The sequence below is a fragment of the Gopherus evgoodei genome, chromosome 7, assembly GCF_007399415.2.
Source record: "Gopherus evgoodei ecotype Sinaloan lineage chromosome 7, rGopEvg1_v1.p, whole genome shotgun sequence".
Lineage (NCBI taxonomy): Eukaryota > Metazoa > Chordata > Testudines > Testudinidae > Gopherus > Gopherus evgoodei.
Window position 1 is genome coordinate 12,126,948 of NC_044328.1, and position 16,866 is coordinate 12,143,813.

Below are 16,866 nucleotides of genomic sequence, written 5' to 3' on the forward strand. Positions count from 1 at the left end.
TTTCAATTAAAAGTGTCAACAATTTTCATTTTGATATTTTAGTGAATGTTTTTCTGAGCTTTCCATTCCATTAAAATGCATGATATTTTGATTTTTTTTTCTGTTCTGTTTCAGGATAGAAAAAAAAAAGTCAAAATATCAGAATTTCCTGCAGGATGGGATTTTTGTGTTCTGAACAATTCTAATAGCATTATAGAAATATATGGTGTTGTAGCCATATGAGTCCCCATTAGAGAGACAAGGTGGGTGAGGTAATATCTTTTTTTTGACCAACTTCTGTTGGTGAGAGAGACAAGCTTCTGGGCTTATACAGAGCTCTTCTTTAGGTCTGGGAAATGTACTCAGAGTGTCACAGATAAATACAAGGTGAAACAGATTGTTCAGCATAAGTAGTTAACACGTTTCAAGGGACCATTCGAGGTAATGTAGCCCGTTAACATCCCTCCAGTCATAGAGAGGAAGGGAAGTGGGCAGGAGAAAGACAACTGCGGGGATGGGGAAGGGGGTTGTTAATGGGTTATAGATTGTTATAACAACTCCTTATAGAAATGCTGAGTATGTTTCCCACACCTGAAAAAGAGCTGTCTGTAAACTCAAAAGCTTGTCTTTCTCACCAACAGAAGTTGGTCCAATAAAAGATATTACCTCACCCACCTTGCCTCTCTCATTGAAAGATGGAATCAGATCCCCAGCTAGTGCAAATCAGCATTAACTTCAATGGAGCGACACCACTTTGTCAGCTGAAAGTAAAATCCTAAGAAGTTACTTAGGACTCGTATTGGGGGTGGCCAGGGAATGAAGAATGAGACGGTAAAGGAATGTTGTTACCAGATAGTTATAAAATCACAGAAAATGTAGATAAAAAACACCTATTAAATCATCCAGTCCACTTCCCTGCCACTGAATGAATGTCCCAGATGCTCATTAAAACACATGTTGTCCTTTTCACGTCTTTGCTGCAGTTGCTCAAAGAGGATCTGACTTCTGCTTCCACTCAAACCCTAGTTAAGTTGAAACAAGGTTATACCATGTGTACAGTACCCTACAGAAGGGGCTGTGAAGTGAGAGAGAAGGGAAGAGAGCGGATATTTCTACATGGAATATAGGGAACTCCGCTTCTAGAGCCAGTACATAAATCAAACTTCTTCTCAAATTGGATTAAAGTTCAGAGGAGTCAGTTTCTGCTTGATTTAGCTCTGGTTGGTATTTTTATTAAGATCACATGCTAGCGAGTAGCTGTATACAGGAGGTTAAAAGGATATTATAAAAACATGTACTGGGTGTCCCCCCAAAAGGTGTTACCTATGAAATGCTCTCCTCCCTCCTCTTACTCCTATGTAGTGTAGATAAGGCAGTTGGCTGATGTGTTGGTGTTTTTATCACACTTTGCTGTAGGACTGATTCAAGCCTTCAGTTAATGCCTTGGGGAAATGTTATCAGTGGCTGAAGGGGTCCCTTCTCTGAGGGTTTTCAGCATCTGCTGGAGGAAAAGAGGAGGAATCTAGCAAAGCTTTCTGGTGGTTGAAAGGAAAGTCCTCTGAAGATCTGGGGTTGGGGGTCAACCACATAACATGTGACACCACCTGCCATGGCATAAGGAAGAAAGCAGTGAGAGCTCTAGAACAGCATTCTGTGATTTTTGCCTCCTGTTGCTAAACACCAATTAGCCTCTGCCTGGAATACTAGAGTTCATTTTTGGAGGAGCTTATGCCTCGCAGGTGTGTAGAAATCTCTAGGTAGGGAACATTTGGAGATGACTTGCTCAGCATTCTGACTGCCTGCAGTCTAAGCAGGCCTGCTGGTGGGGTTGGGGGGCAAAGTGGGCAATTGCCCAGGGGCCCTAGCGATTTAAAAGGGACTGGCCCTTGGCCCTTTTAAATCACCCAGGTAGACCGCAGGGCTCCTAGGCGCATGTGACCACTCCGGGCCCCCCGAGCCAGTGCAGTTGGCCAGCACAGTCGGTCCCAGAAGTGATAGATTCATCACTTTCACCCTGGGCCCCACCCCCCTTTAGCATTGCTGTCAGTGGGCCTGATTCTAAGCACCAGAGCTAAAAAGTTCAGCAGGGGATTTGCTTTATTTATTTTTTTCTTCTTAGATTTCAAGCAGACAACCTGCAAGTGTTCCTTGGAAAGCAAGACCTGGAAAGGACAGAGTACCATGAACAAAAATTTGATGTGGAGAAGATAATTCGTCATGGACATTACAAAGAAAGGAACGATATTCCATTCAATGATATCGGTAAGCTCCCACAGTGTTGCAACACGCGTGGCAAAGTCTTTGACGAGGCATTGTTGGATGGACCTTTTCACTGATGAAAAGTGAGGTGCGGTTTCTATGGGCTGTTCCTCTCTATGGGGCTGATCCTGCTCTCACTGAAATCAACAGCAAAACTCCTGACTTCAATAGTGCAAGGACAGGTTCTGGATAAGATGAAGCCCGTGTGTGATTATGTACAGTATAGACATTCTAGATTTTCAGGATGGTTACATAAACAAGTAGGTACAGAGTAGAACAGGGCAGCATCCAGCAACAGGCACAAATAGTAGATTCATAGATTCATAGACTCTAGGACTGGAAGGGACCTCGAGAGGTCATCGAATCCAGTCCCCTGCCTCTGCCGTTATGGCATTTGCACAGTGCACATGTGTACATTATAGACTGATAAAGTTGAAAGAGGATTAAAATTAATCAAGGTGTTCTTTGTTACCCTGTGTACAGCTTTGCTTAAGCTGAAGCCAGTTGATGGCCATTGTGCTCTAGAAACGAAGTACGTAAAAACTGTGTGTTTGCCCAATGCTCCATTTTCTGATGGAACTGAATGCTACATCTCAGGATGGGGAGTTACTGAAACAGGTAAGCTATTTGATGGTTGGCTGATTTCAGTTATATCCATGTTAGCATAGAGTAACTCTCTCTCTGCAGAGTTGCTCTGCAATTCCCTGGATCAGAATCTAGACCTTCATACTTAAAATTCAGATTAAGCAAAGAAATTTAACCAAAAACTAAGCATGTGTTAAACTGCCTAGGTAAAATAAGTATTGACTTGAACCTTTATCCAGTATCCAAACCTTTCTGGGAAACCTGAAACAATTTATTAACCTTTTTCTTTGCCACCTGACACAACGCTTCTTGGCTTCATTCAGAGCCAAAAATAGAAGCAACAAGATACCGTGAATGAGGTGATGCTTTACTTACAGTATTTCCAGACAGGATCAGGTACGGGGACTCTTGCAAGTTTTCTGCACCCGTTAAGCTTTTGATAAGCAGCATCTGGATTTGTTTGATGCTTCTACAAATCAAACATCCAAATCATTTCAAGTTCAAGCAATTCTACCCAAAACTTTTCTGCAGCCGGTAACACTGCTTCAGAATTATGCTTAAAGAACAAAAAGATAATGGCAATTTTCTGAAAAATGTATTTTCTCATGTTCTGATTGATGTGTTGCTGAAAAGTAACAGAAGGCCAATGTTTCATTCAGGATGTGTTAGGTGTCTTAGTACTTTGCAACTGATAGTCTGATATGACACATAGGGCCAAATTCTGTTGATGTAACTCCCATTGAAGTCAACAATAGCAAATCGTGCCCATTTGTTCAGAATGCACCAATAGAATGTAATGGGTCGTTTAAAAAAATCTAAATTGAAGAGTTCTTCTGATTTTTTTTTTTATTTAGAAAACCAATAAGTGTTCCAATTGGCTCCCTTTCTCTGAAATCTCTGAACAGAGCTACTATTAGCATTTCAGGAAATCACTGAGACAGTGAAATGTTTCCTGTAACTCTGGAGTAAACCCAAACTTATAAACCACATAAAGTACCCTTAAGTAGCTTCAGATGTAGTGCTTTGAATCGGCGGCTATCACCTTTCAAGATATGTTAGAGTCCCATTAATTATCTCCTTTAAATATTGTATGATTTTTACCTTCTTTGTCTTTCTCACTATTTTGTGCGTCAAAAAATATATAGTGGCTTGATTTTCAGAAGTGCTGAGCACCTAGAAATCTGATTGAAGTCAATGGAGGCCGCAGGTAATCAGCACCTTTGAAAATCAGGCCATTGAATGCCACTAGCAAACATGTAGATGCAATGACCAAATCCTGTAGACCTTCCTCTTCCTCTAGTCAGGCAAATCTCCCAATGCCTTTAATGTTCTGAGTGAAGTTCCCAGGCACGGGCTTTAACTAAATTTGTATAATTTCAGACAGACCCCCCTCACTCCATCCAAATTACAAACAAACTCATAGATTAAAAACATAACATGAAGTGGGGAAAGGGAAGGTGACTTTCCACATTTTCCTGGCATACATCTTGTAGGTGAAGGATCTCGTCAGCTGTTAGATGCCAGAGTAAAGCTGATCTCCAAGACACGGTGCAATGCACGGTGCGCATATGATAACAAACTGGATGAAAGCATGCTTTGTGCAGGAAATCTGCAGGCACCAGGAATTGATACTTGTCAGGTCGGTTGCTTTTTCTGTATTTGAACATTAATTTCTCTTTAAAAAAAATCTTGTAAATAGTCAGGCTGTGCAGAGTAATGCCTCTGGCAGGATACTACATATGTATCTGTTTCTCCCATCAACACATTAAAACAGCCTTCTTCTTTCTTCAGTGTGATTTGAGAGACATATTCCTACAATTAATGTCCTCACTATCAGTGACAAAGATGGTTTAGAGGTTCCATTGGAAAAGTTCCAAAGTTCAGATGTTTACCCAGAACTCTTCTTAATGCATATACCGTCTAATCTTTTTTTTTCTCTCGCTCTTCTCAAATCTGTCAGATTCTTCTTTGTCATGAGCACCAGCCCCCCCAACTTGATCTTCCTCATCAGATCTCACATGCATGGGGGAAGTTAGGATTGATTTACTCTGTTACTCTGGTGTAAATCCAAAGCCACTCCGGAGTTGAACTATTGTAACACAGCAAAACCTGGCTCAATATGCCTTTGGGGTTTTTCCATAAACCTTTAAATGAAAATAACAAAACTAAAGATGGGCCCACCTCCCTTTTACAGACGTTTTGATACACAAGCTGAATCTGCCCGTATAGTTATGAATCAAGATTATGACCAGAATGCCAAATGAATTCCATTCATGGCTCTGGAAATATCATGTGAACTTGTGAGATTTCTGCTAGTTTGAGCCAGAACTTCACAAGAACAGTTTGAGTTTTCACTGTCATTTTACCGGAATCCAGAGCGGTGTCCTAAACCTAATCAGGATCTAACCGGAACCTCCTTAGCACATCTGTATAAAAAAAATCATTCAAAACCTCAAAAGCTTATGCTTGAGAGAGAAATTTTGTCGCTGGGCAACATTCTGCTTTATTTTAGAATGCAAAGAATGGCTTTTTTTTTCTTCTCTCCTCAGGGAGATTCTGGGGGTCCTCTAACCTGTGTACAAAATGGCTCCTATTATGTCTACGGAATTGTGAGCTGGGGCGAACAGTGTGGTTTAAAAGATAAACCAGGAGTTTATACCCAAGTGACAAGATTCCTCAATTGGATTAAATCAAAAATTCAGCAGGAGTCCAGTTCACGCGAGTAAGCGACACTTTCTGGAAAGGCAAATGGTAAACCTGAGAAATTTAATTTTCTTTATTCCCTCCTCCTCCAACATTATTGATGGCACTGTGACCATGACAACATATCCAAGATGGTGGTGGCTATAGAGAAAATAGCAATAGTTGCAGCTTCAGACCTCATGCATCAACACAAATTTCAATCTCTGGTGAACAGTACCAATCTATGTATGTAAGATTTAGCTGAAAACTGAAACTCCCATAGGTTCTTTTAATGTCTTTTCAGTGACTTAAAGGGCCTGATCCAAAGTCTGCTGAAGTCTTTTGTGGCTCAGATATAAGGAACGAGAGCTTCTCTGCTTTGCCTAAAATCAGCTGGACAGTCAATTTCTTATTTTCTTCTGAGATTTTTGTCTTGTAAAACACTTAGCCATGTGAAGCTGTTCACACGCAAAAGTATTCCCAAAGATGTCACTGGTACTATGCACATGCATAAAGTTATTCACGTACATGTGTTTGCAGGCTCGGCCCAATTTGTGTATCTCTGTCTGTCAGCAAAAGGATGTAAAATATATATTATTTTTTTATGGAATATCAGGGTTGGAGGGGACTCAGGATGTCATCTAGTCCAACCTCCTGCTCAAAGCAAGACCAATCCCCAGACAGATCTTTACCCCAGTTCCCTAAACGGCCTCCTCAAAGGATTGAACTCCCAACCCTGGCTTTAGCAGGCCAATGTGGAAACCATTGAGCTATCCCTCCCCCCTTTTATAATGTAAATCTAAATTATTTCAAAATAATTTTGAAAATGTTAATGATTTTTTTTTGTTTTTTTCCCCACTTTTCTTTGTATCTGATGATAGCTGAATTATTTACTAAACCTAGATTATAATGTCTTAATTGTTAGACATAAACCTGGAATTTCATTTTACAGATAGAATTGCATATTTTTGTTCAGTTATTCTGCAGTCTTTGAGGAAAATTTGGAAAAAATGGGATTGATGTTAATTCTGAGATGGAAGCATGCCCACTGGTTTATGTGAAGAGTTGGTCTACAAAGTGTAACAATGTCTCTCTCATTTGGGTATTTTTGGCTTTTATGGTTGATTATAAACCAGTGGTTCTCAAACTTTTGTACTGGTGACCCCTTTCACATCGCAAGCCTGTGTGTGTGACCCCTCCCCCCCTTACAAATTTAAAACACTTTAACATATTTAACACCATTATAAATGCTGGAAGCTGACAGCTCACGCCCCTCCCCCATGTAATAACCTAGTGATCCCCTGAGGGATCCCAACCCCCAGTTTGAGAACCCCCATTTTAAACCTCATGCCATTGGGATGTTTTATAAACAGTCCCCATAATCCATCCAAAGCTATTCCCATTGCAATAATTTCTAACCACCCTCTTCACAATTAGTACCTGAGTCTTCTCCTGATCTCTGTCAATCAGGAATAAGTCCTCAGAAGTCCCTTAAAGAGTATGACCCAATTAATCAATGCTAATTTAGCTTCCATCAGCCCTTGCCTTGTGCATATTCACCCGCCAAGAGATTTAAAGCCTTATCTTGTGTCCTTTAATGTCAAGGTGCCAATAAACCAGGAACCAATTCTAAAATATCTAAAGGCATCATTTATGGAAACAAGTGCATCGGATTTATTCAATACAAATCAGGGCCTAGTCATCTTTAGTACAAAGCTGAGCCTGCCAGTCATCTAGTACGAATTTCATTGACAGCCATAAATAAATACCATACTTTGTATTACCTACAATTATAAACCACTTGTCTTAAAGTATCCACACAAAAATATAAAGATCAATATTAAATTGCAGGGTCTGTGTGGTGGTTGTTTTTTTTTTTAAAAGAAACTGAAATACACCAAAACAGTTCTTAGATGCCATCTACTGTGCTCCTTAGTCAGGAAAGCTACAGGACAAGCTCAAAAAGCTAAATGTTTTCATGTAAGCTGCAGTGCTGCCTCATCTGTCTATTCATTTCTTAAACAGCTGCATTTTCCTGCGCTTGACTTGCAGAATTTCTGAAGCATCAGGGTTGACGCTGACCTGCTGGGATCCTCCTGCCTCTGCCTGCTCCTGCAAAACCAAACCAACTAAGTTGTGGGGAAGAACCAACATAAAAGGAGTGTTTTATTATCCGGTCACAGCTGAATTTAAAAAAAATCCATCTGGCACAAAAATGAGCAAAATAAGGACTATTACTGCACTTAGGCCAAACTCCTGCCCTTAGCTATGTGAAAATAGCTAACACAGTTGTGTAGCTGAGGGCAGAAGTTTGCTACTGGGTCCCCATTTCTAATTTACACCCTAAATAAGGAGCAAGCAGTCAAGAGCGATGAGGAGGTGTCTCTGTGAAGGGAAGCTGAGTCCTATGTGTGGGACTCAAGCTGTCTTCTTCAAGTAATAGACTTATAATTATTCCCCCTCATCACTTTGCAGATGGGGAGTATACAATGTGTGTCTTATATTTCTCTTGGGCTGGTCTTGTTGAGAGAGATAAACTTTAAAAGAAACAAAAAATGAAAAGGTAATGCTGCTATTTTATTGGAGCATAATATTTAACAGTATCTGGGACACTACCAGGGTCGTATGCTCCTCTGCCATGCAGCGGTGTGAGGGAAGTAACAAATTTGGGGTGAAATCTGAGAATAGGGAGAGAGGAAATGCTGGAGAATCTCCACCCTCCCACTCCATGCGTTAGGGCTTTAATCCCCTGCTCCCACTAGAGCTGCAGAGTTCTGCATGCTCCCCCTACATCCAAGTAGATCTCTAAACAGAAATCATCCTGCAGTTACTGCCATAACACTGCCACAGCCCACCCAAAGGGGCTTTCAACATGGCTGTCAGAGGGGATTCAATGGCAGAATTGTTCCTAAAGGCACCTTACTGAAATTAGGGAAAGGGAAGACCAGGGGAGCCATGCAGGGACTTACAGGCCCCTGCTCTCCATGAGTACCAAGATCCCTGTGGACCGAAAGCAAGCCATAGGACAAAAGCCTCTGTGCGTTCCACAGGGGAGCCAAATCCTGTCCACCCTATGGAGTTTCCTAGCCTCTCCCTGGAGGCTGACCTTCATGGAGAGTGACCCTAGATTAGGGTTGAGGCACAGTGGTAGGGTTGTGTGGGGAAAGCATGAACAGACACTGCCCTTGTTCTGTGGTTAAATAACAGGGAGACCGCAGTCTCCAGGGTCTCCATCTGGTCACTTTCACAAGTGCTCAATGGGATGATTGCTCAGATCCTGTCTAGGGGGCTGTGTTGTGTCAGAGGTTTTGTGAGAAGTGCGGTTTATTCCACTTACCACTCCGTGTTCATATTGACCATAAGTACCCTCAGGTGCCATTCCCTGAGCATATGCCAACTCCGCAGCTCTTCTTGCCATTTCCACTTTATAAGAGCCTGGAGGAGTCCAGCCAATGCCTTTGATCCAGTTCAAGTCAGACTTGTATTTGACCTGGAAAAATGCAATAGACACCACTGGGTATTATCAGGCGTGGCTCTAGGTAGACCACACACATTAAACGTTAGACAGGACACATGCTAGGTCCTACAGGATCGAAACTCAAACAGCTATTTATTCTTAGAAAACGGATGCTCCTTTTTAACAATAGGATTTTTATAATAATCAAGACTAGTAAGCAAGGAAGGGTCTACAAGGATCACCAAGAGTAGCTGATAGCACCTGGAGTGAGTGCTGTAGACACAGCCGTTAGAGCAAATATACTTACATCACTCTGGAGTTTGTAGGCCTGTTTTGCATGCTTCAGATTCAGCTGCTCAGGATCACAAGTGTACTGGGGCAGGGGCTGTTTGTAGTTTACATTGCTGACTAGCTGCTGGCTCTTCTTAGCATGGATGAATCTGGGCTGATTAATGTGACTCGTGAACTGTGTCCTGTTTTGGGCAAACTCCTTCCTGTATTGGTTGTTGCTCTGGAGTTTTCCCACCCTGATGAAGTGCCTCATTTGGGGATCGTCATTCACATTACGGAATCCGATTTGTTGGCCTTTATCTCTCAGGAAGGCTTCTTTGTACCTGAACTGCAGGGCATTGGAGAAGGAAATCTCATTTGTACATTATCATACAACTGCCTTATTAACTGAATTCCCACCCCTCCCATCAATAGCTCTCTCTTCAGCAGGCACAGGATCCCTTCTGTGAACTTAAACCAAGAGGAGTCTGAGCCATGTGTGTGTATACTTTTTTGTAAAAAAGCCATTATTTATAGTACAACTATGTAACCACAGTACAATAAACTCTTTGGTAATTGTTAAAGAAACAGGAAAAAATGTATGAAGCCACCACCCCTGCCAATGTAGGACCATTTCTTGGAGAGCTGCCTACTTTTTGCCTTGAGCTGGCTAGTCCATTTATAAATGACTCAAGCAATGCAGTTTCTGTCACTGCAATTTCTTTGCCTATGTGTTCACAGGGTGACCCAATATCTTGTGCGTTCACAAGAACTAGGTAAGCCCACTATTTTGACTAATCAAAACCTTGTACCCAATTTACAGTGCTATATCATCAGAAACCTACCCCCCATGACTAGGTCCTTCAAAAATACCCCTGTCAAGTACTGTATATTATGAAATGGCGTTCCTAGTGGAAAATTTAATTCTGCACAAACATCTAGTTTGACTACATAACCACCTCACTCAAACTGGCCTCCAAGACCCACTTTTTATGTCAGGGTTTAATGGCTTTGTAGGAGTGTATTTTGTAAACTGAACACTTCTTACATCACTGGCAATTTCTCTTGAAGCTTTAGCTGTCTGGAATGGGATGGCATCCAACCTAAAATCATAGCCAGCTGCCCTTGTCTGTTCCCAAGCTGTTTTATACATTTTCTGTGTTAAAAAGAAGAGGAGAAAACAGTCTGTTTATTAAATCCATTTTTGTGGCTGCAGTAATAAATGTTTTATTCTAAAGGATTCATTGTCATGATGAATCTGGACAGCAATCTCCAGAGATTTGGGATCAGATTCTATAGCACTTCAGTTTCTTTCCTATTAAACATAATGATGAAATCTCTCATATCAAAATACAACCATCAGGATTTCTTTTTACATTTTCACATGGATTGGTTGTGATTGTATTGAGTTTCTATTAGTGACTTTGATGCATCAGCCACATCAATATTGCATCGATATTGCCCTTATTCTGTCTTTTGATGCATCCACTTGTAGTGCCTTGGGTTTTGTGTCTTCAGAATTTCACTACCAGAGTTTCAGTAACCAGTCATTTCAAGCTTTTCTAACGTGCTCTGTTTCAGTCCCATGTTACATGTGGTTTCATTAACTTACCTGGAATAACATCTGCCCGTAACACATTGGATATGACTTTGAGGCTATGAAATGCATTCTCAAAGTGAAAGTGCTCTAGTTCTGGTTCTTTTCCAAGTAGTGGTATTTATACAATAGCTTTCAGAGTGGATAGGATGCAGTGTCAAATCCTATGTGCTGGCTACCTAAATTGCTGTATCAGATTTTTTTTTAAGTCTCAGCGCACACTTCTATTTTTTCCCTTTCTAATTTTATTCACCTGCACCCTCTGAGACAAAGGCCGCCCGGGGAGGGGGGCAGGAGGGCAATTTGTCCCAGGCCCCGGGTCCCGCCAGGGCCCTCACGAGAATTTTTCGGGGCCCCCGGAGCAGGGTCCTTCACTCGCTCTGGGGGGCCCGGAAAACTCTTGTGGGGCCCGGAGCGTCTTCCGCTCCCAGTCTTCGCTGGCTGGGGGTCCTTCCGCCCCGGAGCGGAAGGACCCCCTGCCGGTGAATTACCGCCGAAGTGGGACCCGCCACCGAAATACAGCCCAGTCTTCGGCGGTAATTCGGTGGCGGGAGGCCCTTCCATTCCAGGACCCGCAGCTGAAATGCCCCAAAGACCCGCGGCGGGGGCACCCCACAGCCAAATAACCGCTGAAGACCAGGCTGCACTTCAGTGGCAAGTCCCGCTTCGGCGGCAGGGGGTCCCTGCCGTGGGTCTTCAGGGCAGTTTGGTGGCAGGTCCCAGAACGGAAGGGCCACCGCGCTGCCGAATTACCGCCGAAGCAGGGGCCCCCCGCCGCCGAAGACCCTAGACCCCCAGAATCCTCTGGGCGGCCCTAAGACTGCAGTCTAGTTTTTCTGGTGTATGTTTTACATCTGAGCACGTCACCAACATATATTACAAGTTCTAAAATACATTAACCTATTTTTTATGTTTTGCAAGTGAAAGTGGTGGTTGTGCAAGACAGCAGACTGAGCCAGCGGACGTTCTGAACAGTTACAGGATGGGAGGTGCCAGTGCAAGACCCACTAATGTGCCCTAGTTCTGGTTCAGTCTCCAGACCCAATCTGCCCCTTGCTTCCAACCAGGAAGTGGAAACTGGGACTGTTGTTTTTCACATGCGGACACCTACGATTGGACTGAGGCCACTCTGTAGCCTTCAGATGGCATGCAACTTTTGGTCATTATTTGCGTGGGCTTTATAAAACTACCTGCTGCAATGTGCTGAAATGTGAATCCAATGATCTTTAGTCTCTCCCCAACAATGACATTTGCCCAGATTCTCAACTTGTACCCACAATTCCCTCTACATTTAGTAACTGCTGGGTGCAGGCTGTATGCTACATCGTAGTCATTTCCTGTCTGGCTTTTTTTTTTTTTTAATGTAATCTCTCAAAGCTTTTGCATTGCCACTGTGAGTCTTAATATTACATGGGTCCTTTGATCTGGAACCCCATGAGTCATTTTCTTTATCACAGTGTGCAGGGTTTTGTCCTCATCCTCACACATTACATCCATTTGATTCGTAGTTATCTCCACAGCTTTAAAATATCAATGGCTTTTTGTGCACTGGAAGGTCATTCTCCCTCAACAGCCTTCCATGTGCAGCAAATGATCCAATTCTGTAAATACCACAAACAATTTGATGTTTAATGAAAGGCTACAAAGATCTCCATATCCCCACCGCTCTTCTGGTAATTCTAGTTCAAATATGTTGGTATCTTGAGAAGAAACATTACATGCAGATCTGACAATTATGAGATTTGTCAAGACTTGGTAAAACTGCTTTAGCTGCATGAGCAGCAGATCTTCTTTACTCTTTTCGTCAGACGTGAGTGAGAAGGTTTGTAAACCAACAAATTTTCCTCCCCGTATTAGAGAGGATAACAAGAAATGTATTTTTAGGCCTCACTTGTACCTCCATAACTGGCCTTTCAGACAGATTAAGGCTCAAATTACACAATAAAACCTTACATGTATCTTATACACAGAAGGAACCCAAAGCACATAGTGAACAAACGTAGATCCAAGGATCTTACTGTCCATCACTGAAATGTAGCCCCCAAGAGGCCAGCTGTTTAATTTGCCCAATAATCACAACTGGATTGGAAGATAGAAATTCTTGATAGCTTTCCACTCTATCAAATAGAATTGTTTCTCAAAGGAGAAGAGTTTTATTTCTCTGGTCAATAAAACTATACCGCCTTCCAATCCCGTCTGGACTCAGGTATGTCTCTATTGTCCTTCTGTATCTAGAGGAAAATTTCCTAAAGCCTGTTTTCCTTAATGAAGCAGTCCAGTTTATTACGAAGTCTACCGCCTGAAATGAAATGATCTGTCACTTACATCACTGATATGAAGTGCGTTCAGGCGGGCTCTGACAAAATCTGGGTGGTCCGGAGGTAGGGTGTATCTGTGCATTGCATCGGAGTCTCCAGATCTATACAGCCTCTGTGAAATCAAAAAGTATTCAGCATGACGACTCTGGTGCTGGCAGCAGTGTTGAGGAAAACCAGTTGATGCACTACAATATAACAAAAAGTTTGAGGTCCATTACAAAAAAAAGAAACATACATCACTGCACTGGATGTAGCTATGCTTAGCGTGTATCAGGTCCGGAGAGTCAACCACTGTGGTGAACTTCATACTGCCTGGTTTCTGACGATACTTTGCCTGAAAGTGAAAAAAACAAGAGGCTTCTATTAAATAGTGATCAATGAGAATTTTGCATATGTGACAACAGGAACAAAATGGAAAAAAACCCACTATTCTCAAATCATGGTGTTAAAAACAAAGTGTTTTTCCTTTAGTGCCAACCCTTATTTTAATGCTGGCAAATGTCGTCCCATTGTGCCACTGCAGCGTGCACAAATAAAAGTTCCTTTTCTTTTTGCAATCAGGAGTTTGCATTAACAAAATTCACTTCTTATATACAGATCTCATAAACTCTAGTTAGGAATGGTACACAGAGTTTCTGCCGTAATAAATGATGCTGATTAGGCTAAATCACCCTTCTGTCGATGTTATGCACAATAGCACAATGGCATGCAATTTTAAAAACTGTAGCTCATCTGCTTAGCATTTCAAACAGGCATTTACTGCATTAATTTGTTTACATATTTTGTTTTTAGACAAGCATGTCCACTGAAATAGAAGATATGCCGCGAGTGTCACAAGTGGACGCTCATCTCCCATACTGCTCTTTGGTAACTTATGCTTTGTATAAACAGGCTCCCACATCAAAAGGAAATGATAAGCTACATTCCTAAGTGTCATGTAACAAGGAGCCTTGATGGTAAACAATTCCTACAGAGGTGCCAGCCCATGAAAAATTTATCAGTACCTCACTGATGAGCTCTCCAGCCTTCTTTACATTTTCTATCTGTGGAGATCTTAGAGCCAGCCAACCAACCCCTTTCATGAAGTTCAGGTCTGCTTTATAGCGAGACTGTTAAAAATGAAAATGGTTAGTTTTTCTGTTTTGCATCCTCAGCTATTAGGCTTTTTAAAAAGACTGACCAATTCATATTAAACTTTTTGACTTTTTCATTCTCCATGCACATATCATTTCATAAAACCAAACTGATTGCATTGGTTCATTCCACCAGGAATTAAATAATGAACCATATGCAAGTCACAAGAGGAGGTCTCCCAAGTGAATTAGCATGATTCAAAGCAGAAATAACCTGTCTGTATGGATGTAAAAGATCCCTTTTTAAAATAATTATCTGAAGTAGGTTCAACTCAGCAATACTAATTATTTTATCCAGTGCATGTTTTCTGATTAGCCTGACTTTGTAAGAGGATAGCAGTTCTCTGCACTATATGGCTTAAAGCCCCATCTACAAAGAGAATGGGCTAACAAAATGAATAGGGCCAATTGTTAAAGCAAGTGGAAGATGAACAAAAAACCTTGAGGTTCTCCTCCAGACTCTGCAAGTGACCCACTGTGTGACTTTGACCAAATCATTGAACAGTTCCATGCCTCCAGCTCTCCATATTTAAAATGGAGAGAACAGCAATTACTTATTTCAAAGGGGGCTGCAAAGCTATCAATCATCTCTTGGCTCCTCAGGTGACAGGTGCTATATAAGTGCAGAACATTTATTCTTACTGGGAGGTAGATGGGACGGTAAAATCTGTTGTCTCATCTGATAAGATCCTAGATTATTTGAGTAACATCCCTCGTCAAATCATCTTGATTATTTTTCTGGCTTACTCAGAACGTTTCAAAACACACGGAGCCAAATCCTGAAGTCCTTATCAATTCTTTACTCAGTCCCTACCAGAGAAACTCTTATGAACTCCAGTGGTAAAGACTGAAGGGTTTAGACCATGGAAATGTTACTTTCGTGTAATGTAATGCACAGATTATCATAGTTCCTCTACATCAGGGTTGTGTGTGCCATTTGGTCCGTGATGTGATTTCAGGCCACAAGAGGGGATTGGATGGAAAGGCAGCCCCAAATGCCATTCCAATGGCAGGGAAGCATCAGAGCACAAGGGTACTCCAGCCAGACCCTCAAAACCATTGTACACCTCTGCACCACTCCTCTACACCTCAAGAACTGAAAGGGACGTATTCCCCAACTGACCATCCAGCCCCTCACCAGACAGGATCCATTCCCCACCTAACCAAATATAGCAAGAGGCTGCGGGACAACCCAGTCACCATCACCACTGCAGATGTGAGGACCAGCTGTCAGACAGAGGGAGCTGCCAACAGGAGTCTCTGTGAAATGCTGAGGGGGTTGGTAAGCATGGGGAGTCACAGAGTCAGGGCTGGAAGGCACGGGTGGAAGGACTGATGGATTTGGGAAGGGAACACATGGAACTGATGAGGTTTTTTGGGGGGTAGAAGTGGGAGGCTTATGGAATTGATGGACAGGTTGAGCAGAAACCAAACAGTATTTTATGCAAGAAATATGATATGTTGCTGACTGCAGGGGAACATTTTGAGGGACTCGGTGAAACTTTCAGCAATACAATCCTGACCCAAAAGAAGTTGGCAATGCCTGTTTTTTCCCCAGTGTATTCTCTAGTGGTTAATATCTGTGTGTAAACTCTGTGCTACTATCAAAGCAGAGAGCAAAGAAATCTAAGACTGCCCCCTCAACACAAAACTAAGCCCCCTGCTAATGGCTCTCTTTTTACACTGGGATCCTCCAGTTTCCACTGGCAAATCTTTTGCTTTCTTTCCACTCTAACAAAGAACAAAGACAATTAGATACACTTATAACATAGAGAGGCAAAGCCAACAGGGATCCTTCAAACGGATTGTTGGCTTTCATCTTAAGAGATGAAGTGCATAAGACTCTTTCAAGGTGCCTTTTGTTGCAGAGAAGAGTACGGTGGGATGTTATATTGTAGGTACAGTAAGTAAGAAAGCAAGATGCAAGCTCACCAGAGCTTTGATTGCTGTTCAGACACTCTCATAAATGGACTCTCTACTAATATTTCTTCATCCAGATCAACTGAATCTAACAAATATTCTATCATTTGACTCAATAAACTCTGGAGTTCAGCGAACCATCAGTTCTCTAAAGATGTATTAAGAATTAGATCAACATCACAAGCTACATTCTTACACTGTATCATTCAACCTCGCTTTTTCCATGCAAAAAAAGGGCAGCCAAAGGAGCTTTATGATGTGTAATTAGTTATAAATTAAAGAAAATATTTGTGGCCAAACTGTCAAAATGTAGCTATTTGCATGCAGACAACTTTATATATGCAGTCACCTGCGCACACAATTTTTGAGTACTTTAGTGGCATATATGAACAATAGTACGTGCAAGTACAAATGGAGCACAGATTTGGCCTGTGTAGAGTTTATCATTTACTTAACATAATGGTGTGCAAAATCTGCATGAAACAAGCCATTTACATGTGTAAATTTGTACATACGTAATTAGAAACTGAACTGACTCCTCTTTGAAAATGTGGCCATTGATATTATGGTCTCCATTTGCAAAAAAGCCTCCACAATTGACACTTGCAAATTAATCTCTGAATACAAAACCTCCTTCCCAGTGCACATTTGTGCCTGCAGAAGACA

The 16,866-nt window shown here is 41.8% G+C and overlaps 2 protein-coding genes across 6 annotated transcripts in view; one reads left to right on the top strand and one right to left on the bottom strand.

The window, feature by feature from the left end:
* Positions 1-5,549, top strand: part of HABP2 (hyaluronan binding protein 2) — a 35,887-nt gene extending 30,338 nt beyond the window's left edge. The window contains exons 10-13 of the mRNA XM_030570069.1: positions 2,099-2,241; positions 2,722-2,856; positions 4,317-4,462; positions 5,373-5,549. Coding sequence (XP_030425929.1) covers positions 2,099-2,241; positions 2,722-2,856; positions 4,317-4,462; positions 5,373-5,549 — 601 coding nt within the window. The remainder of the gene's footprint in view (positions 1-2,098; positions 2,242-2,721; positions 2,857-4,316; positions 4,463-5,372) is intronic.
* Positions 5,550-7,159: 1,610 nt separating this feature from the next.
* NRAP (nebulin related anchoring protein) overlaps positions 7,160-16,866 on the bottom strand; it is a 62,037-nt gene continuing 52,330 nt past the window's right edge. For all 5 annotated transcript variants that reach the window (XM_030570642.1, XM_030570640.1, XM_030570638.1 and 2 more), the window contains 7 exons: positions 14,152-14,256; positions 13,383-13,481; positions 13,155-13,259; positions 10,281-10,388; positions 9,270-9,581; positions 8,843-8,995; positions 7,160-7,617 (listed from right to left, as the gene is read on the bottom strand). In XM_030570642.1, the coding sequence (XP_030426502.1) occupies positions 7,516-7,617; positions 8,843-8,995; positions 9,270-9,581; positions 10,281-10,388; positions 13,155-13,259; positions 13,383-13,481; positions 14,152-14,256 (984 nt within the window). In that variant the 3' untranslated portion in view covers positions 7,160-7,515. The remainder of the gene's footprint in view (positions 7,618-8,842; positions 8,996-9,269; positions 9,582-10,280; positions 10,389-13,154; positions 13,260-13,382; positions 13,482-14,151; positions 14,257-16,866) is intronic.